This window comes from Arabidopsis thaliana, chromosome 2, assembly GCF_000001735.4.
Source record: "Arabidopsis thaliana chromosome 2, partial sequence".
Classification (NCBI taxonomy): Eukaryota; Viridiplantae; Streptophyta; class Magnoliopsida; order Brassicales; family Brassicaceae; genus Arabidopsis; species Arabidopsis thaliana.
Window position 1 is genome coordinate 14,921,029 of NC_003071.7, and position 18,954 is coordinate 14,939,982.

Consider the following 18,954-nt stretch of genomic DNA (forward strand, 5'->3'; position numbering starts at 1 on the left):
TTTCGTACCTAATTTTGTATATCTTGATTATTTAAGATTTTAAATATAAAACAACTTCTTTTTTATTCAAACATGTACATTAAGAGTATGATAAATTATAGCAACTTATGTACAAAATTTTAACTAAAAACATAAAATGTTGTCTTAAAAATATATTTTTATGTTTACTACCATTTTCAAAACAATATTAGATTAAAATGTTTTAAAAACATTATAATAACCCTAAATATTTATTTCCGATTTTTAAATTAATCGCCAAATTCATATTGAGCCCTCGAGTAACGTCTAAAGATTTTTCGAACAAGCTCGAGTGGTAGTCCATTTACAAACTGTGGAAAACATAATTTAGAAAATATCTCATAACAAAACGGCGACGTTTCGAAGTTCAGACTTAAAAAGGCTTGGGCCCAAAGGCCCCAAACAATGACAGCCCGTTTTAATCAGCAAATCCTGAAACAACGTCATTTCAGCGAGAGCACCAGACTCGTGAAGAAGAGAAAAAGAAGAAGCAGGAGAAAAGTTTGCTTGCTGTGCCTGTGTTGGTCAGTCTTTGAAGAAATGGTGAAATCGACTAGTAAGGATGCTCAGGATCTCTTCCATTCTCTTCACTCTGCTTATACCGCTACACCAACGAATCTCAAGGTCCACCATTATCATTTTGTTCTGATCTTTTATGAATCATCATTGAAATTGAAAAATCCGCTGAATGTTCTTGTTTGAACTCTGTTTTTGTAGATCATCGACCTTTATGTTTGTTTCGCGGTCTTCACAGCTTTGATTCAGGTACTCTAATCTCCTTTATTGCTTCGACTGTGCCTCTCGATCCGTGCCTTTTCGTTTCGTTTATGTATATGGGGATTTCAAATGTATGAGTTTTTATGTTCATATGTATTGATATGTGTATTTTCAAATAGAAAGACACTCAAATTTGATATACTTGATTTGCAATTTTTGTGTTCATTTGTATAGCATCATCCATTACTTTGTCGTTGAAATGTTTGATCTGTGTTTTTTTGAAGGACTATATCAAAGAAACTCTTGTTGCTTAATTCTTGACTCATGTTAAATTCTACAGAATTTCTTGATAAACAGTGTTGAATTCTCTGTGTATTAAAGAACCTGGTTACTTAGTTTTAGTGTGTTTAATTTCTGTGATTGAGCAGGTTGCTTACATGGCTCTTGTTGGATCGTTTCCTTTCAACTCATTTCTCTCTGGAGTTCTCTCGTGTATCGGGACAGCGGTTCTTGCTGGTTAGTTTATTAATGTGTTTACAAGTTTCCCTTGTATCTGTTTGTTGTTAAAAGATTAGCTTGGGAATGTCCTGGATACGGATATGACATTCTGTGTTTTTCTTTTCTTTTCTTTTCTTTTCTTTTCTGTATAGTCTGCCTCCGGATTCAAGTGAACAAAGAAAACAAGGAATTTAAGGTAACGAACTCCTACAGTTTCTTCAACTCCTCAGTAATCATTATGCTTCCACAATGTTGTCTAAATATCCTCAGAAGACAGCTATTCATATTTGCAATTCCTTTTGAATATTGCAGGATTTAGCACCGGAGCGAGCTTTTGCTGATTTTGTCCTCTGCAACTTAGTCCTCCACCTAGTGATCATAAACTTCTTGGGATAAACTAAACACCTCTCAAGCCGGACATAAATCTCATGAGATTTTTGAGAACAATCACTGCACTTGCTTTCCATACATCATAAACTTTATTTCTGATATTTGAGATTTTATCATCTTAGTAGCCCTTATGTGAAGAGCTTGTTTTTCTTTTGTTAATGCTACTTTCTCATAGTGATTGAGCCAACTCCACAGCCAGTTTTAGGTTCTACGCAAAAGTGACAAAGAACATACATCATCAGGATACAGAAATGGTAGGCCTACTAAATTCATTTCACTTAAATTCAATCGCATCCATAAAGTGAAGAAAAAATAAATAGGAAAAGCTAATAAAAAGGGTAACAATTTTGATACAGATAAGCACATTGCCTCAGATTCGCTTCTGCAAGTAGAGCAAAGGCAAAGTAAAACATTAAACGAGGGAATTTTTTCTCCCAATATCTAATTTCGTAACTTACACACACATACACTGGACCAACAACCCTCAATAAACTATTCGGAACCAATCGATCTCTGATGCCTAAAATCCTACAAACCATCTGTTAGCAAAGAACCGCCGAGTGTTGTTGTTGCTGCTGCTGCTACTTTTTTATACCTGTGTTAGGAATTGGTTTTGCTCTATGTCTTCTCACGTTGAGTCTTTGTATGAATCAACCTTTCTCTCTGCGGCACCTGTTTGATTGGTGTCTGGTTCTTGGTGGTCATTGTCCATGCTTATGCCTTCAAGTGGAGGGAATAATGAAAGTTGGTCCTGCAAGAACAAAGTTGGTAACTGTTTCGTTGGCTGGCTCTAAAACTAATTTTGAAAGATTACTTTTTTTTTACCTTGAGAGAGGTGTTCTCGGTGGTAAGCTCTTCGCATTGGCTTTTGAGCTTGTTGATTTCTGCTCTGAGATTTGTGTTTTCTTCGTTCAACACCTCAGCGCGTTGGGCCAGCTCATCACATTCGGCCTAAATCACAAACACCGGGTCAATAATTTGCTCACATGGGCGTGCTAGAGGTGATCTAAATGGATGTTTAGTACCTGTTTACGCAACCTTGATCTTCGAGCAGACTCCCTATTGGACTGCTTCCGTCTCTGTCGCTTAAGTTCTCTATCGTCCTAATTGCAAGACAAACAAATCTGAGTTTGAGGATAAAAGGCGATTTAAATCTGCCTAAGAAAGGTGGGCACACCTGTAACCAGGGTTGTGAATGGCCACCATCTCGCGAGCCTGGAGCAACAACTCCAGGAACTGGTGTAGATACTTTCCCATGCATTCCAGGGATACCAGCTGAAGTTGGAGCACCCCAGTAATCCATCCCAATATTTAAATTTGTTGGTGGGCCAGGAACACCTGCAGCTGTCATTGGCATGATTGGTACGGTCTGGCTCACCGGTAGAATAGGTGTACCAGCACTTCCATTTTGCGGACCATTGGCAGAACCACCATTCTCTGATGCTGCTTCAGCTGAATGGAAAAACAATAAAGAACTCTCTGATAAGTAGCTTTCACGGTGTTAGCCGCATGATAGTAACGAAAGGAAAAAGAAAAGATCGTAAACCAACCATCCTTTCCATCTAGTCCAGATCCCGAATCCTACATGAATTGCAAGCAAATCAGAATCAGTCATAATTACTGTAAGAACTCCTCACTCCCATAGAAAGACGGAAATAACATTAAGACTTTTCGAGCCCAAAGATCCAACAAAAACGTTTGATGAGGCGACATATGGAACGCAAAGGTTATGTGTTCCAGTGTGCAGATTCCAAGTGTTAGCAACACTCATAAAATTTAAATGAGAAATTCCAAGGGACTGACAGATCTGAATAGGTCAATCCAAATTCAGATTCATGCTAGATTCTTAGCAAACAAACTAGGTGTTCCCCATGAAACAGCGCCTCATCACAACATGGTTGCCAGAATGAATGCATACCAACAAAGATATAATTCAAATGAAAAGGCTGATGATAGCTATCCGAAACTTACATTTTGAGAGTTCCCATCACTTCCTTCACTTGAACCATCAGAAGCACTCTCCCCACTGTAACCAAACAATTCTGACAATCTCAGAGCAATAATAGAATGAATATTATCTAATGAAGTAGCATAAGTCCAAAAGGGGTCCTAGTCCAAACATAATAATATTTCCAAGATAACAACCATGCATACATGCCACGTCACATAGACCGGATAAAAACAAGCGTGTTACATGCCTTTTGGAGTAAGCTCCATTAGCTGATGCTCCTGAGTTTTTCCCAGGTTCATTGTTCTTTCCTGTAATCATGTTCAAACTTCCCAAGCTTCCTCTTGATCTTTTGATGGGCAATTTTTCCTTCACTTCAGATTGTTTAGCATCACCATCAGTGCCGCCTGTAGTATTGCCCTGCATAAAATCATCTCTCAATTATGTTCCTACAATAAGCAAAGGTAGCAAAGACCGTTTGAGAAAGAACGAATGAAGTATGATGGGACGCTAACTCACAGAAACTTCAGTCATTCCATTTGGAGAAGGCATAGCATAAGGGCTATAGGGATAAGAACCCTGATACAGAATGGAACATATTAAAGATATAATTAACAGCTACATTTTAATTTATGTTCACTGCAATTGAATCTACTACAGTTGGCAGTACCGGAGGCATTGAAGGATGTGCGTACATGCCACCTGGGGGATACATTGCAACATAAGGATGAGGCGGAGTTCCATAAGGAGGCATCATATGCTGCAAAATTTAATGTCTCATTCAGTAATCAATCAAAGATATGATGAAAGACAGCTGAACGAATTCGTTATAAGTCAATAAGAATGTTGCAATTTTCCAGCACTCTGAACACCGATAGACATCACAGTAAAAAGCGATAAAGCGTAAGCCAGTTCACCTGAACTCCCCACATATAAGGGTGAGGTTGGGGACTAGATGCCACATAACCATGAGGCGGCGGCATAGGAGAATATGCCTGTCGAAAAGAAAGCCGTAAAGATCAAATGCAACAAGAAAAGAGAGCGCAGATCCATAGATGGAGGAATCTGTCCTAACCTGAAAACCAGACCAATCTGGAGTAGCCATGCCAGCACTCACAGCCGATGAAGGTTCCTACAAACACAGAAATATTCCAACTAAAGCATATCACTGATAGGTATACAAAATCACAATTAGCTGAAATCTAGAATATTTTTATTTTCCTTTCTAGTATCTCACTTCTAATTCGGCTTCTAATAGCTTAAATCATGGGATTTGTTTTCCCTTTTTACATTATGGTCCTCTTAAGAAAATTGGAAGCAGAGAAGGGCAAACACAAACCTGTGAAGAGGGAGGGGCAGTAGAAGAAGGAGGAGGTGTTTTAGGTTCCTTCTCTTTACTCGATTTTTCCATCTCATTGCTAGCCATTATCACGTTCACTAATTCCTAAAACAACTCGTGATTGCTTCCTGCAAGACGAAGTCAGCTATAAGCTAACTCACTACGAGATCTACTCATGCATAAACTCAACACATCCAACAATTCAACATTTCAGCTAATAAGATGTTAGAGATTTCGTTCCAAACTTCTCCTATTGATCGTTGACCAATACAGCTATATATATATATATATATATATATTGATAATCCAACAACAGCTTAAAGGTCTAGTCTTTTTCTCAAGATGCAGAAACAGGTAAATAACAATGTCGGACCGGAGAAACACAATAACACAAAACCGAGAAGTATATATAGAAACCCTCGAAAAGCCCTAGAAAACTCAATCGAATTCAGAAGAGAAACGCTAAAATCTAACCCCAAAGATACAAACTTGGAGAGATGTGAACAGAAATACCTAACGACTGGTAATATTTGGAACCCCTCTGAGCACAATTTCAGATGCGGTGTGAATCTCTGAGCTTAATTTTGCAGAAATTTAAGAGAATCAATGTCTCTTGACCAAGATAAATAAATTTGCTTGATTTGTTTTTTGTTATCTGACGGAGAAGAAAGGGGGCGTGGAGTTCACGAGGAATAAAAATTGCTTCTTTGCCCAAATTTAAGTATTTTTATTAAAAGCCCTTCTTTATAACTTATTTATGAACTTTACCCATTTAAAGCCTTACAATAATTTGTAACCCACCCAAAATGTCACAATTTGATAAGGAAAAAAGTTTCTCCCCAATTGAAAAGGAAGATCTTTAAAATCAAAATTGACATAAATATATGGAAAAAGTGTCTTTGCAAAAGTATATTTTAAATGTTATGAATAGGTTTATGTATACAATACACATTGATAGAATGATAGTGCATTGACTCATTGGTAATGTTACATGTCATCAAAAACAATAAATGACTTTATGACAAAATAGTTAGGAACACTAACAAAAAAAACTATTGGGCAGAAAAGAGATTCTTAATAAATAAGAGGGTGATAAAGAAAATAATAAAAAGACTAGGGTGAGTGAATTCAAGGGAATAGAAAAAGCAGAGCTCTCTCTCTCTTTTTAGCCCTCTCTTTCAAAGTTGAAGTTTTTGAAGGCGTCTCCGGCTACACAGCAATGGCTTCTGGATCAGACTCAGAAGTAGAAAAGGAATCCATACACCACAAAGCACTAGCGGAATCGAGTTTCAATTGCGGTGATTTGATGTCGGCCTTAACTCACGCGCGGAAAGCTCTCAGCTTGTCTCCGAACACGGAAGGTTTATCCGCCATGGTCACCGCTTTCGAGATCATCAGCTCCGCCGCCACAGTCGCCGGAGGTTTTCCGGAATGGTACAAGGTTCTAAAGGTAGAGCCTTTTTCTCATATTAATACCATAAAACAACAGTATAGGAAGCTAGCTTTGGTGTTGCATCCTGATAAGAATCCGTATGTGGGGTGTGAGGAGGGGTTCAAACTTTTGAATGAGGCCTTTAGGGTTTTCTCTGATAAGGTTAGGAGGACTGAGTATGATATGAAGTTGAGGATTAGGATTCAGGGGGAAATGGTTAGCGGTGGTTCTGGTGGTGATGAAACGTCAACGTTTTCGGCGGTTTGTTCGGGTTGTAGGTCGGTGCATAAGTTTGATAGGAAGTATTTAGGACAAAATTTGATGTGCCCTACTTGCAAGAATAGTTTTGAGGCGAAGGAAGTTGAGAAGGAAGAAGAGGGTAGAGAAAATGGAGCTTGTACTTCCAAGATCATAACATATAGTAGGAGGAAGAGGCCTGTTGATAGCGATGGTGAAAGTCTGATAAAAGAAGTTGAGACAGGGGAGATGAGTCAGGAAGCAGCAGAAGCTATTAATGTATTTGAGGGGTCGGATGAAGAGGATGAAGGGATGATGACTTTGGCAGAAATGCAAGCGGTGATAAAGAGAAATAAGTCGAAGGTGAATTCGAAGATCACTGAGAAAGATAGCAGTGGAGAAGAAAACATGGGAAGGGAAACGCAGAAGAGATCTTTAGCTGATGCCTCCATGACTGAAACGTTAAGGGAGATGAGTACTAACGCAGTGAATAATAAACAAGAAGTTTTAAAGAATAGGAAGAATATAAAGAAGAAGAAGATGGCGAACCACAAGGATTTAACTGAGATAGTGGATTTAGAATACGTGCCTCGGGTTGATAGGAAGAGGGATCGTGGTAAGTTAAGCCAAGAAATGTATATGGAAGACGAGGATTTTGAACTGTATGATTTTGATAAGGACCGGATGCCGAGGAGCTTCAAGAAAGGGCAGATTTGGGCGATATATGATGGTGGTGATGACAAAATGCCTCGGAGTTACTGTTTAGTTAGTGAAGTAGTCTCTTTGAATCCTTTTAAGGTATGGATCAGCTGGTTGGATTTTGAGAGCGAGAAACTAATCTCTTGGATGAAGATTAGTTCTTCTCATATGCCTTGTGGTAGGTTCCGGGTTTCAGAGAAAGCTTTGATAGAACAAGTGAAACCATTCTCTCACCTTGTCAACTGCGAAAGGGCTGCACGAGAAATATACCAAATATATCCAAAGAAAGGCTCGGTTTGGGCAGTCTACTCAGAGACAAATCCAGGTCTTCAGAGAAGAAAGACCAGACGCTATGAGATTGTCGTATGCTTGACAATGTATACTGATGCATATGGATTAAGTGTAGCATATTTGGAGAAGGTTAACGACTATAGCAACCTGTTCAAGAGACGGGATTACGGGTATAATGCAGTCAGGTGGGTCGAGAAAGAAGATGTTGCAGCCTTGCTCTCTCATCAGATTCCGGCCAAGAAGCTGCCTGAAGATGAATCTGGAGCTGATCTGAAAGAGTCTTGGGTGCTTGATCTTGCTTCTGTTCCTCCTGATTTGGTTTCTGCCACTTAGTGAACATAGACACTTCTTTGTTTTCTGTTTCTCATCATCTCATGACAAAGAGAAACAAGCACTTCATGTCTATATTTGTCTAACTTAATCATATTAGTTTAGATCAACTATATTTAGTGCCCAAACCCAAAGTCCAAAGACTTTCCCACAAGTTTATAAATTGCATAGATAAGTTAAATATTGTGTTATATTACCAAATCTTAGTGGCAAAAAAATAAATTTTCAAAGTTTAATTATCTAATTGACTAATTGTAAACTTAAGAATTTTATATTGTTTAAAATATATGCATAAATTTCGCGTGGGGCAAAAAGAAACGGAGTTTAAAAATCGGTGAGCCCTAGAAATTCTCAAGGCCTCAAAGTGAATTATTTCGTCCATCAGAGGTTTGAGAGAGAAAGAGTGCGCAGAGTGAGCGAGAGCATAGCGGTGGAGTGTCGCCACTGGTAACTCCGACGATTTTTCTCGTTTGCGTAAGCCGAAAGATCACTCTTTTTTTGGTGTCGACTCTGTTTCTGCCGTATGATTCTTTTGGAACCCTAGTCACAGGTTTTTGATTTTGCATGGTTTATTGTAGCGAGTTAATTTTTTCCGCATATGGGTCTTGATTCTTCTTTCGTTAACTCTTCTGGGTTTGCCGATTTTCAATCAAACAATCTTGAAAGATCAAATCTTTTCCTCTACGTATGTAGTCTTTATATCTCTGTTTTATCTGTTCTGACTATCTGGGTTTCAATTATCAAGTTTGCTTATTTAGACTTATGCATATCAGATTCTGTCTTGTAAAATCTCTGTCTTTTGATTGAAAACTGATACTGGAAGTAAACTATAGATTATATTCTCTGTAAGTAGAGCATGTAGGTTGCTTCTGCATCTGTGTGTTGCTTAATAATGTTAGTACTTAGTATCAATTGTTGTTTGGAGGTGTTGGCTCATCTTATCTGCTTTTGAAATGATGTAGGAGCTGCAACGCGAAGGTGTGATCTTTCCACTGAAACTAGCTATCAAGATGAATTCATTTCCTGCACAAAACCTTATGCTATCTGCTACAAACGCAAACAAGGACTCAGGCTTGCGTACGTCTAATGCTCATTGGTTACATTCATGTATCGCCGTTCCAAAGACCACAGGCATTGATCTTTCTCAGGAACCTCCTGCTGAAGGTGTGATGGTGCCTCAATCTCATTTGTTTCCTCCTCCTATTAGAGATTCCAGAAACGATACTGAAACTGTGAAACAGAAGTCCGTAAATCAGTCTCCTTCGAAAGCTTTGAAGCCAAAACCGCAAAGGAAGAAACGCTCTGTATCCAACAAGTCAAAGAAAACACCTAGCATACCAGAAACAAAACGTGAGAAAAAGAATCTGGACATCAACATTGACATCTCAAGCTTTGATACTTCTGGGGTTCCTCCTCCTGTATGTTCATGTACAGGCGTTTCAAGGGTTTGCTACAAATGGGGCATGGGCGGTTGGCAATCCTCATGTTGTACCATCAGCATATCGACATACCCACTACCCATGAGCACAACAAGACCTGGAGCTCGTCTTGCAGGAAGAAAAATGAGCAATGGTGCTTATGTTAAGCTCCTTGCGAGGCTTGCGGACGAAGGCTATGACCTCTCTCACCCTCTTGATCTCAAGAACCATTGGGCCAGACACGGTACTAACAAGTTTGTGACCATCAAGTAGTCGTTTCATTAGTTGGGTTTGATTTAGATATTAGCTTTTGTGGCTTCTTTTTAAGTCCTTTTCACAGTCTTAGCCTTTTGGTATATATTTGGGAGTACTGTATTTGCTATAGTAGAGGTATCCTTTACTTGTTTCCCCTGAAGTAGAGTATATTTCCTGCAAAAATCCCAACAGTCGTGGAAACACATTATGGCATGAACTTGGGTAACTTCGGTCATGCAACACATTGCTTTGGAATTCACAAATAAATTTCAATAAGAAATGAATATTAGCGAATCAACAAGAGACTCTGTTTTGACTTCATACGAATATCCTGCAGGGATGGTCTTAAACTTAGGCAGTCATCATATATATTATAGGTGACTTCACACTCATACCAAATTAAAAGGAGATAAATCTATTAAAAAGATGAAAAAAACGAGGATTCAGTAAAGTCTTTAGAATCAACTTTCAACTCAAGTTGTGCATGGATGCAAATACGTCAAGAAAGTCATAAAGTCCCGAGACTTTTGACCTCAAATTAATGCTTAGAAGGATCCATGACTTGACCAAGGAACAGAATTAGTCCGCTTCTGTATTCTTTGACCAGGAAGAGGAAAGGATGATCAGCCACGAAGTCATACCTCTTCTCCGCAGGACCACAACAACCAACAAATATTACAGCAGCCGCTGCAGCTTTCGATCCCACTTCATCGACTTCGATGCAAGATTTGTGGATGATAGTGGATGGCACCTCCAAACCCAAACCCTTGAGAGCTTCAGAGGCTTCGAAACCAAAATCAAATTTAAACCTTGGAATCTTGAGTTCTCCTACATCTGCCCAGTGGCTAGGAATGTCCTCTTTGCCATTCAAGAATCCACGAGTAGAAGCTAATCTCTCCAACATTGCAGGTGTTAAGACTAAGTGGCTTAGACAAAAGAAAGATGAAGAGGAATGAGACACTCTGATTGCAACAGAGAGTCTGAAGTCTTCAAAGGAAAAGGTAAGTCTCTAAAGCGTGTGGAAGGTCTAAGGACAAGCATTAACGTTCTCATAGTTGCTTTCTCGTACGGATTCGCGACCCTACTTGAAAGAGCCAATGAGAGACCAGCTTGGAGACCAAGTTTAAGGACCACAAGTTTTGTCTTGTTTTGACTCTGTAACAGAGGAGTGAGACAAGTGAGAGAGAAGTAAGTGTAAGGCTAAGGGTTTGGGAAAACAGAGTGAACATAAGAGAGAGAGAGCTTTGTAAGTTCCTAGAGAGGGTGAGGGACAAAGCTGTAATCTTGAAGTGGTTTAGTGGATTCCGGGATTTTTCCCGGCGAGATGTAGGTTCCTCACGTTGAGGTTCCGAACTCGTTAAACCGTGTGTGTTCGTTTTTCCAGCCTTGCATCATTCTTCTTTAACAGCTCTGCATCACACTCATTCTCTGCATCTTCATAGTTAAACACTTCTCTATCTTTGCATAACTTTTTCTTTAAGTTTCAGTCTCTGCTCAACATTCTTCAAGTCAGTTCTTAATGCTTCAAGTTAGTAGTTGTGTGCTTGTGAGTAAGAAAGCTAGAGGTAAAGAGGCTAAAAACCTCACAGCAGGCAACCCATCTTTCTCATCAGGGAGATAGATTTGCATAGAGAAACCACGACTGTCTTCGCGTCCTTCTCTATACGGTAGATTGAGGACTTTGAAACCTTCTTAAACATCAAGACTGTCTTCGTGGGCACCGGTCATGAAGGGCACACGTACTTTGGTTCCATCAAGAAGGTGAAAGTCGGATTCTTTTGTTAGCGATGGATTGAATTGACTATCCCATCTTCCGTTGAAAAACAAGGCATTAGCAAATATGAGATCAGTCCAAGAAGAAGCAGAGTTTGGTGGAAGAAGATCAGTGATGAGTCCATTTGTCTGCTCTTCAACCCATGAATTCACCTCTTTATTCACTTCATCAGCCTTTCAAAAACAAAACAACAAAAAAAACAGAAAAGCTATCAACATCTATGATTTATGTAGAAGTTAGGTTAATTTGGATCAAAGAGAGTACCTTGGTGCGAAAGTCGACTTGGTTGAAAGCAGCTTTGTACGAATTCAGCAAGAGATCCTTGAAAGAAGGTTCCACGTAGAGAGTCTTTTCGATCCAGACGCCATTCGCTGCCGATATCGTCGGGCCGCCACTCGGGGTGCTGTCGGCGAGGATGGTGGTGACGATCCCGGAGGAGACAGCGTTAAGCTCATCGGGAGAACTGGCGGCGACAAAACTGAGGATGACGCTGAGTAACGCCGGCGAGAAGACGAGGTTCGAGGTTTTCCCGGCGGTGCTAGCGATAACGTGCTGAGTTAACCTCAGAATGATGTCGTTTAGGTTCCCAACTGACCCTTTCAGGTTCTCCAGGATGTCGTATTGATCATTTACTGATTCTTTCAGGTCCATCTTTCTCACGGCGAGGATAAGTTGGATTTTTTTGGATTCTCTTAAACCGACTTCTCTTGTTTTCTTTTATGTTTTGAACAAGTACCAGAGATGGTCTCGACAACGAGTACTTGTAGAAGGATCCAGAAGATCCACAAGTTAATATGAAAATATTTTATATTTATTATATTCATATGTAAAGATTTAGTTCTATCTTAGTTTAGGAAACCATTTTACTATATATAAACATATGTAACCCAAAGCTTATCATTATGAGAGTAAATATATATAACTTCTTCCAATTCCTAAACTCTCATCACATTATCGCTTTTCTTTGTAAGAACAGAACCAAATGATAGTGAATGTATCAAGAATAATTTTATAAGTAAATTGTATAAACCGATAATCGGTCCATAAATAAATAAATAGATATGAAATTAAGCAAGAAATCTGCAAATTTACACACATAAACCCTAATTACCTTGTTTTGAGCTAAAAGATCCTAACTTCTTCTTCTTCTTCTTTTTTTTCAAATTGAGGAAAAAAAAACCTTTGTAATTCAAGAATTTTCGATCGAGATTTCATAGTTATTTTCATACATTCTTAATATTAATTGTTTGTGAAACCTAGTTTATATAGCCATCATATTAGGCCAAAGAATAAAAATCATTGAAAAGAGATAAATCTTTTTAAAAAGATGAAAAGCACGAGGATTATAACTAAAGTCAATTTCAACTTTTAACTCAAGTGATGCATGGAATCAAATACGTCAAGAAAGTCATAAGAAGATTTTCCTCAAATCCCGAGACCTTTGGACATCAAATTAATGCTTAGAAGGATCCATGACTTGACCAAGGAACAAAACAAGTCCGCTTCTGTACTCTTTGACGATGAAGAGAAAAGGATGATCAGCCACGAAGTCATGCTTCTCTGGCGGAGGACGTCGACAACCAATTCCTCTGAATGCGGCAGCAGCTGCAGCTTTCGATCCCACTTCATCGACCTCGATACAAGACTTGTGCATGATCATGGACAATGGCACCACCAAACCAAAACCCTTGAGAGCTTCCGAGGCTTCGAAAGCAAAATCAAATTTAAACCTTGGAATCTTGAGTTCTTTGATAACCGCCGAGTGGCTAGGAAGGACCTCGTTGTCCTTCAAGAATCCACGAGTAGAAGCTAATCTCTCCAACATTGAAGGCAACCCATCTTTCTCATCAGGGAGATAGATTTGCATTGAGAAACTACGACTGTCTTCGCGTCCTCTTCTGTACTGTAGATTGATGACTTTGAAACCTTCGTAAACATGTGTGTATCTGCAGGAGGCACCAGTCATGAAGGGCACACGTACTTTGGTTCCATCAAGAAGGTGAAAGTCGGAATCTTTTGTTAGAGATGGATCGAATTGACTATCCCATCTTCCGTTGAAGAACAAGGCATTAGCAAATATGTGATCAGTCAAAGGAGCAGATTTAGGGTTTGATGGAAGAAGATTAGTGATGAGTCCATTTGTCTGCTTTTCAACCCATGAATTCACCTCTCTATTCACTTCATCAGCCTTCCAAAAACAAAACAAACAAACACAGAGAAGCTATCAACATCTGTGATTTGATTTCACAAAAGCCTTGTGTATATACTTTGACTAAGCACACTTTTCAATATATTAGTACAATCCCTAGTGATTTTGTATAGAAACCAGTTTTTAGCTAAGTTATTGATCACCGAATGATTTTCATATATATAGGTGAAAACTGAAGGAAATATTTGGAGAAGATTTAAGGGAATTAGGTTACACTAGCATTTTTTTTTTCCGGTCAATAATGTTATCCTTATACAGTTATACGCTAACATCTATGATTTGATTTTCACAAAGGCTTGGGTAAATCTGATTACGAACACATCTAAGTCTAAGCATGTTACTATGCTACATCTAAGCATGTCACTATGTTACATACATGATACAACTAAGCATGTAAAGTATAATATAATACCTAGTAAATATATAAAGGAGTTAGGTTTATTTGGATCAAAGAGAGTACCTTGGTGCGAAAGTCAACTCGATTGAAAGCAGCTTTGTACGAATTCAGCAAGAGATCCTTGAAAGAAGGTTCCACATTGAGAGTCTTTTCGATCCACAAGCCATTCGCTGCCGATATCGTCGGGCCGCCACTCGCGGTGCTGTCGGCGAGGACGGTGGTGACGATCTCGGAGGATACAGCGTGAAGCTTATCGGTTGAAGAAGCCTGAAGTAAAGAGACAATCTTGTCTGCGGTGTCTGTGTCTCCGGGAGAACTGGCGGCGATAATACTGAGGATGACGTTGATTAACGCTGGCGAGAAGACGAGGTTCGAGGTTTTTCGGGAGGTAGTGGCGATCACGTGCTGTCAACCTCAGAACAATGTCGTTTTGATTCCCTACTGATTCTTTCAGGTCCATCATGGCCTTATATTGCTTCTCTATTGATTCTTCCAGGTCCATCTTTCTTTTTTTGGTAGTGTCCAGTTCCATCTTTCTTACGGCGAGTTAAGTTGGATTTTTTTGGATTCTCTTAGACGACTTCTTTCTTTTACTTCTCTTCTTTTGTTTTATGTTTTTGAACTAAAACCTCTTAACACAACACAAGAACCCTAATTATAGAGTTATCATAAATTATAGTTCTCAATCAAATTAATATATTTGTATAATCATATTTTCCTAAATACGCTCACGTTTTATTTCCTTTTCTTTTAGTTAACTTTTTTTAATCCAAAGTTGTGCTGTTTTCTGATTTCTTTCTTTTATTTTCCTTTTAACATTAAAAGGAGACCGACATGGCTACATAAATTTCGCATGTGCGTGAAGTAAATTTGCACCGGGACATTGTTAAACTGACAAACAAATTGGTGTATTTTCAAGGGTCCAAAACCAAAATCAAAACTTTATTTCATGTAACTTGTGTCCATATTTAAAAATTCTAACTGAACCATAGTTTCTTTTGCAAATTTTGACTTGATTGCTTTCTTTTTTTGACATAACGATGACTTGATTGTTTGAGGTGTGTATTTTATAAGGTACATGGTACTTTTGCCACTGCTGGCTCTGATGGTGCTTTCAATTTCTAGGACAAGGATAGTAAACAAAGACTCAAGATATTTTCATTTGTTAAATCATCTGGATAGAGCTAATAACTTCACAATTAACTAATAACTACGAAAGCCAAAAGATTAGGCGAGATTAGGTAAGGTGTAGTGTAATAAATCTGGCTTTGAACGTAGTACGTAGCATTAGCTGATTAGATTAGTTTTTTTTTAATATACTTTTTTTCCTTGAAAAAGAATAACGACAAATTAGTTAGTACCTAGCCTGTCCTGAAAAAGAATACAAGATACTTCAATAACACTTGAGTTCTTGAGCTGGTGGTTCAAATAGCTTAATTATTACTAGTATTTTAGTCATATTAAATAATCCGTCTAGTTGATTTGTAGCTTTCTCGATGTGGATTGAATGAATAGTTTATTCTCTCAAGAACAAAACAATATAGCTGAACCAGAAAAAATTGTCATTTTCCAATAAGGGAATTATTTCATTTTAATAATGCGATGAATCATCATTTAATACTAATTTTCAAAGCCAAAGAAAAGTTGTTGAAGGATAAATTAGAAGAGACAGAAAGAAAGAAGCCATAACAGAGAATCTGTTCAAGCCAAGCAAAGCTTAAAGCTTAAAGCTGAGAAAGCATTTCTTATTATCTATCAGTCCACTGCAATATTCTGGAGATTTCTTTGTGGCTCTGCTTTTGTTCTTTTCTTCTACTGTTTATTTTGTGTGTTTTAGCTTGTGAAATTCAAAGTGAAGATCAAGAAATTCGTCTATTCCAAAAAAATCGTATAATCGAATTCAATAGCATGGTTGGTATTTTCTCCAGGTTTTCTGTTGTTAGAGGCAGCCATAGACGAACACAGAGTGCCATCGTAAGCTCTCTTTTCTATTTGCTTGTCTGATTCCAGTAGAGGTTATATGGAACATGATATTTTGTTCTGTTAGTTGTGTGCTTGAGCTTTATGTTCATAGTGATTCCTTTTTAGTATGACACTTCTCCAGTACATTTGTTTAATTGTTGGACAGATTCTTTGCTCATATCATAGATGCTAACTAGGCTCAAAGAGTTGATGATTAGAATGGGAGATGTTTAGTGCTTCTTCTGTTCTTTTGAGTTCCTTTCATTGGTTCAAGATTCTCTCTGTTCTTTTGTAATCTGATTACCTTTAATAGATTTCAAGCTATAGTTGAATCTGAGACCCTTTTATTTATCTGGAAAAGCCCTAAATTGGTTTCAGGCTACACTTGACATGAAATCTTCTCCTATGATCAGGATGGCAGGGAAGTATTGTCTCCAAGATCTGATCTTGCTCCGGCAACTAATACCACAACCACTGAAACTCATGGGATCGAAGTAGCAACAGAGTTTAAACCGGTGGATCACCCGATGGAGCCCTTAGACAACGATCAACCGATCCAATGTCCACTCCCAGAGCCATCCATTCTCAATGTAAGATTCTTGAAAAAGTTCCAAGAAAAGAAAAAATTAGTTTTTTTTGATAGTGAAAACTGCAAAGATAGGAGTGTTTGTAGAAAGCTTCACTCTATTTTTTATGATCACAGGACGGGAGACTCTGGAAAGAGAGAGTGTCGGCTTCTTCGATGAGGAGACGAAGTGATTTGGCTATTGTCCAAGATGGGATGGATGAAGAATCTGATGTTTCTGTGACGTCAATTCCATCGCGGACTAGCCAATGCAATACCAACCGTCCGATCTTGCCTTCACTTAGTGCGCCGGAACACGACTTGCTTAATCTACTAGAAGAATGCAAAGTATCTGGTAGTATCTAGCTAAGAACCTGCATGGATGGTCTAGACTCTTTTTACATTTATGTGTAAGAACAAAACCAACTCATAGTGAATGAATGTTATTATATCTAACTAAAATCATCCACTTCATCCTCCGATAAACATAAAAGAGACATTGTATATCCAATGTTTCCCAATTAAGAGCTAGCGTTTCGTTTCATCAATAGGCTGATGCTACAGCTGCTACAGTAGCTTGCATCACACGCCACACAAGTTTCATTCAATTTCTAGTTCCTTTTCCATGCATCGATTACATTTCGATCTCCCCATTTGGTTTAGGAAAATTATGAGCAGAGTCTTGGTTTACCGGCTTCAGGATGGTTTTGGCAACAACATACGTTGTGTTTTGTTACAATAATAATAAAAAAAAAACAAAGTTGAATTCGCATGCTGTTACTATGCTATAAGCAAAGAAATTGAAAAGAGTCTAACCACTTGAATCATTCAAAAGTAAAGGCATGGGAAAAATGAACCAATGAATAAAGGCATAAAGCTCATATCAAAACACCGAGAACTAGCTAACGACAAATCTCTAAAACTCAAATTTCCTTCCAAATTTAAAACCAGTGGGCATAAAAGTTCAAATACGTCAAGAACGTCATAAAAACATTTTCCTTAAGTCCCGAGACTTTGGACATCAAATTAGTGCTTAGAAGGATCCATGACATGACCAAGAAACAAAACTAGTCCGCTTATGTACTCTTTGACGATGAAGAGAAAAGGATGATCAGCCACGAAGTCATACTTCTTTGGCGGAAAATAACAACCTCCACATGATCTTAATGCGGCAGCAGCTGCAGCTTTCGATCCCACTTCATCGACCTCGATGCAAGACTTGTGGATGATCGTAGACAATGGCACCTTCAAACCCAAACCCTTGAGAGCTTTCGAGGCTTCGAAATCAAAAGCAAATTTAAACCTTGGAATCTTGAGTTCCTTGACACCCGCCTTCTGGCTAGGAAGAACCTTGTTGTCCTTCAAGAATCCACGAGTAGAAGCTAAGCTCTCCAGCATTGAAGGCAACCCATCTTTCTCATCAGGGAGATAGATTTGCATAGAGAAACCACGACTGTCTTCGCGTCCTTCTCTATACGGTAGATTGAGGACTTTGAAAGCTTCGTAAACATCAAGACTGTCTTCGTGGGCACCGGTCATGAAGGGCACACGTACTTTGGTTCCATCAAGAAGGTGAAAGTCGGATTCTTTTGTTAGCGATGGATTGAATTGACTATCCCATCTTCCGTTGAAAAACAAGGCATTAGCAAATATGAGATCAGTCAAAGGAGAAGCAGAGTTTGGTGGAAGAAGATCAGTGATGAGTCCATTTGTCTGCTCTTCAACCCATGAATTCACCTCTTTATTCACTTCATCAGCCTTTCAAAAACAATACAAACAAAAACAGAGAAGCTAGCTATCAATATCTGTGATTTGATTTCACAAAAGCCTTGTGTATACTTCAAAGCACAAACTATTAGTATAATCCCTAGTATTCCTATATACAATCTAGTATTTAGCTAAGTTATTCACCGAATATGTTCATATAAGTGAAACTGAAGGAAATATATGGAGAAGGTTTAAGGGAATTAGGTTTATTAGGTTACACTAACATCTGTGGTTTGATTTTCACACAAAAGCCTTGCCTAAATCTGATTACGCACACATCTAAGTCTAAATGTCTAAGCATGTTACTATCTTACATACATCAAAAGCATGTTAATGTTAGTACAAGCCCTAGTAAATTTATATAGAAGTTAGCAAGAGATCCTTGAAAGAAGGTTCCACAGAGAGAGTCTTTTCGATCCAAACGCCATTCGCTGCCAATATCGTCGGGCCGCCACTCGGGGTGCTGTCGGCGAGGATGGTGGTGACGATCCTGGAGAAGACAGCGTTAAGCTCATCCGTTGAAGAAGCCTGAAGTAAAGAGATAATCTGGTCTGAGTCCACCTCAGAACAATGTCGCTTTGAGTCCCTACTGATCCTTCCAGGTCGATAAGGATGTCGTATTGATCCTTTACTGCTTCTCGGTCCATCTTCTTTTACGAGAGTACGGCGTGTTAAGTTTGACTTCTTTGGATTCTCTTAGACTTAGAC

The 18,954-nt window shown here is 38.6% G+C and overlaps 7 protein-coding genes and 2 pseudogenes across 15 annotated transcripts; 4 read left to right on the forward strand and 5 right to left on the reverse strand.

Moving 5' to 3' along the window:
- The first annotated feature begins 444 nt into the window (after positions 1-444).
- DAD2 (Defender against death (DAD family) protein) lies at positions 445-1,997 on the forward strand. 3 transcript variants are annotated; one of them, NM_001336559.1, is made up of 6 exons: positions 445-642; positions 736-783; positions 1,164-1,251; positions 1,386-1,429; positions 1,546-1,877; positions 1,980-1,997. In NM_001336559.1, the coding sequence occupies exons 1-5, from the start codon at positions 559-561 to the stop codon at positions 1,627-1,629; spliced, it is 348 nt and encodes a 115-aa protein (NP_001318358.1). In that variant the 5' UTR covers positions 445-558; the 3' UTR covers positions 1,630-1,877; positions 1,980-1,997. The 3 variants fall into 3 exon arrangements, with proteins under 3 accessions (NP_001318358.1, NP_565807.1, NP_850247.1); NM_129104.4 differs by lacking the exon at positions 1,980-1,997 and having other exon boundaries at positions 449-642; positions 1,546-1,878; NM_179916.1 differs by lacking the exon at positions 1,980-1,997 and having other exon boundaries at positions 465-642; positions 1,161-1,251; positions 1,546-1,813.
- Positions 1,808-5,581, reverse strand: bZIP16 (basic region/leucine zipper transcription factor 16). The gene is made up of 13 exons (NM_179917.4): positions 5,424-5,581; positions 4,911-5,038; positions 4,647-4,703; positions 4,489-4,566; positions 4,242-4,331; positions 4,091-4,150; positions 3,822-3,991; positions 3,595-3,649; positions 3,174-3,204; positions 2,801-3,075; positions 2,649-2,726; positions 2,449-2,574; positions 1,808-2,374 (listed from the first exon to the last, which is right to left on the reverse strand). Exons 2-13 carry the CDS (start codon positions 4,995-4,997, stop codon positions 2,252-2,254), a joined length of 1,230 nt encoding a protein of 409 aa, NP_850248.2. The 5' UTR covers positions 4,998-5,038; positions 5,424-5,581; the 3' UTR covers positions 1,808-2,251.
- A 461-nt stretch (positions 5,582-6,042) lies between these two features.
- Positions 6,043-8,106, forward strand: AT2G35540 (DNAJ heat shock N-terminal domain-containing protein). The gene has a single exon (NM_129106.3). The coding sequence runs from the start codon at positions 6,130-6,132 to the stop codon at positions 7,900-7,902; it is 1,773 nt and encodes a 590-aa protein (NP_181097.2). The 5' UTR covers positions 6,043-6,129; the 3' UTR covers positions 7,903-8,106.
- A 108-nt stretch (positions 8,107-8,214) lies between these two features.
- BPC7 (basic pentacysteine 7) lies at positions 8,215-9,870 on the forward strand. 4 transcript variants are annotated; one of them, NM_001036411.2, is made up of 2 exons: positions 8,215-8,449; positions 8,862-9,870. In NM_001036411.2, the coding sequence occupies exon 2, from the start codon at positions 8,910-8,912 to the stop codon at positions 9,588-9,590; it is 681 nt and encodes a 226-aa protein (NP_001031488.1). In that variant the 5' UTR covers positions 8,215-8,449; positions 8,862-8,909; the 3' UTR covers positions 9,591-9,870. The 4 variants fall into 4 exon arrangements, with proteins under 4 accessions (NP_001031488.1, NP_001078009.1, NP_850249.1 ...); NM_001084540.2 differs by having other exon boundaries at positions 8,215-8,420; NM_179918.2 differs by having other exon boundaries at positions 8,215-8,373.
- On the reverse strand, positions 9,630-10,476 carry AT2G35555 (serpin; the record flags this gene model as incomplete). The annotated part of the gene is made up of 2 exons (NM_001336560.1): positions 9,630-9,746; positions 10,214-10,476. The coding sequence occupies 2 exons, from the start codon at positions 10,474-10,476 to the stop codon at positions 9,641-9,643; spliced, it is 369 nt and encodes a 122-aa protein (NP_001323897.1). The 3' UTR covers positions 9,630-9,640.
- AT2G35570 lies at positions 10,111-12,147 on the reverse strand (annotated as a pseudogene). Its single transcript has one exon.
- A 652-nt stretch (positions 12,148-12,799) lies between these two features.
- AT2G35580 (Serine protease inhibitor (SERPIN) family protein) lies at positions 12,800-14,454 on the reverse strand (the record flags this gene model as incomplete). The annotated part of the gene is made up of 3 exons (NM_129110.1): positions 12,800-13,534; positions 14,016-14,305; positions 14,355-14,454. 3 exons carry the CDS (start codon positions 14,452-14,454, stop codon positions 12,800-12,802), a joined length of 1,125 nt encoding a protein of 374 aa, NP_181101.1.
- A 1,082-nt stretch (positions 14,455-15,536) lies between these two features.
- Positions 15,537-17,004, forward strand: AT2G35585 (cystic fibrosis transmembrane conductance regulator). Of its 2 annotated transcripts, NM_129111.4 has the most exons (3): positions 15,537-15,926; positions 16,328-16,504; positions 16,618-17,004. In NM_129111.4, exons 1-3 carry the CDS (start codon positions 15,861-15,863, stop codon positions 16,843-16,845), a joined length of 471 nt encoding a protein of 156 aa, NP_565808.1. In that variant the 5' UTR covers positions 15,537-15,860; the 3' UTR covers positions 16,846-17,004. The 2 variants fall into 2 exon arrangements, with proteins under 2 accessions (NP_565808.1, NP_001325105.1); NM_001336561.1 differs by having other exon boundaries at positions 16,328-17,004.
- A 388-nt stretch (positions 17,005-17,392) lies between these two features.
- On the reverse strand, positions 17,393-18,927 carry AT2G35590 (annotated as a pseudogene). Its single transcript has one exon.
- Between the last annotated feature and the right edge of the window lie 27 nt (positions 18,928-18,954).

Bases quoted from the DNA above. Each gene is read 5' to 3' on its own strand.
- AT2G35540 (NM_129106.3), top strand. From the start codon at position 6,130: ATGGCTTCTGGATCAGACTCAGAAGTAGAAAAGGAATCCATACACCAC.
- DAD2 (NM_179916.1), top strand. From the start codon at position 559: ATGGTGAAATCGACTAGTAAGGATGCTCAGGATCTCTTCCATTCTCTT. The intron at 643-735 runs GTCCACCATTAT...CTGTTTTTGTAG, and splicing joins CTACACCAACGAATCTCAAG to ATCATCGACCTTTATGTTTG. The intron at 1,430-1,545 runs GTAACGAACTCC...TGAATATTGCAG, and splicing joins AAGAAAACAAGGAATTTAAG to GATTTAGCACCGGAGCGAGC.
- BPC7 (NM_129107.3), top strand. From the start codon at position 8,498: ATGGGTCTTGATTCTTCTTTCGTTAACTCTTCTGGGTTTGCCGATTTT. The intron at 8,585-8,861 runs GTATGTAGTCTT...GAAATGATGTAG, and splicing joins GATCAAATCTTTTCCTCTAC to GAGCTGCAACGCGAAGGTGT.
- bZIP16 (NM_179917.4), bottom strand. From the start codon at position 4,997: ATGGCTAGCAATGAGATGGAAAAATCGAGTAAAGAGAAGGAACCTAAA. The intron at 4,567-4,646 runs GTTAGGACAGAT...TCTTTTCGACAG, and splicing joins CAGATTGGTCTGGTTTTCAG to GCATATTCTCCTATGCCGCC. The intron at 4,332-4,488 runs GTGAACTGGCTT...TAAATTTTGCAG, and splicing joins CTTATATGTGGGGAGTTCAG to CATATGATGCCTCCTTATGG.
- AT2G35585 (NM_129111.4), top strand. From the start codon at position 15,861: ATGGTTGGTATTTTCTCCAGGTTTTCTGTTGTTAGAGGCAGCCATAGA. The intron at 15,927-16,327 runs GTAAGCTCTCTT...TCCTATGATCAG, and splicing joins GACGAACACAGAGTGCCATC to GATGGCAGGGAAGTATTGTC. The intron at 16,505-16,617 runs GTAAGATTCTTG...TTATGATCACAG, and splicing joins CAGAGCCATCCATTCTCAAT to GACGGGAGACTCTGGAAAGA.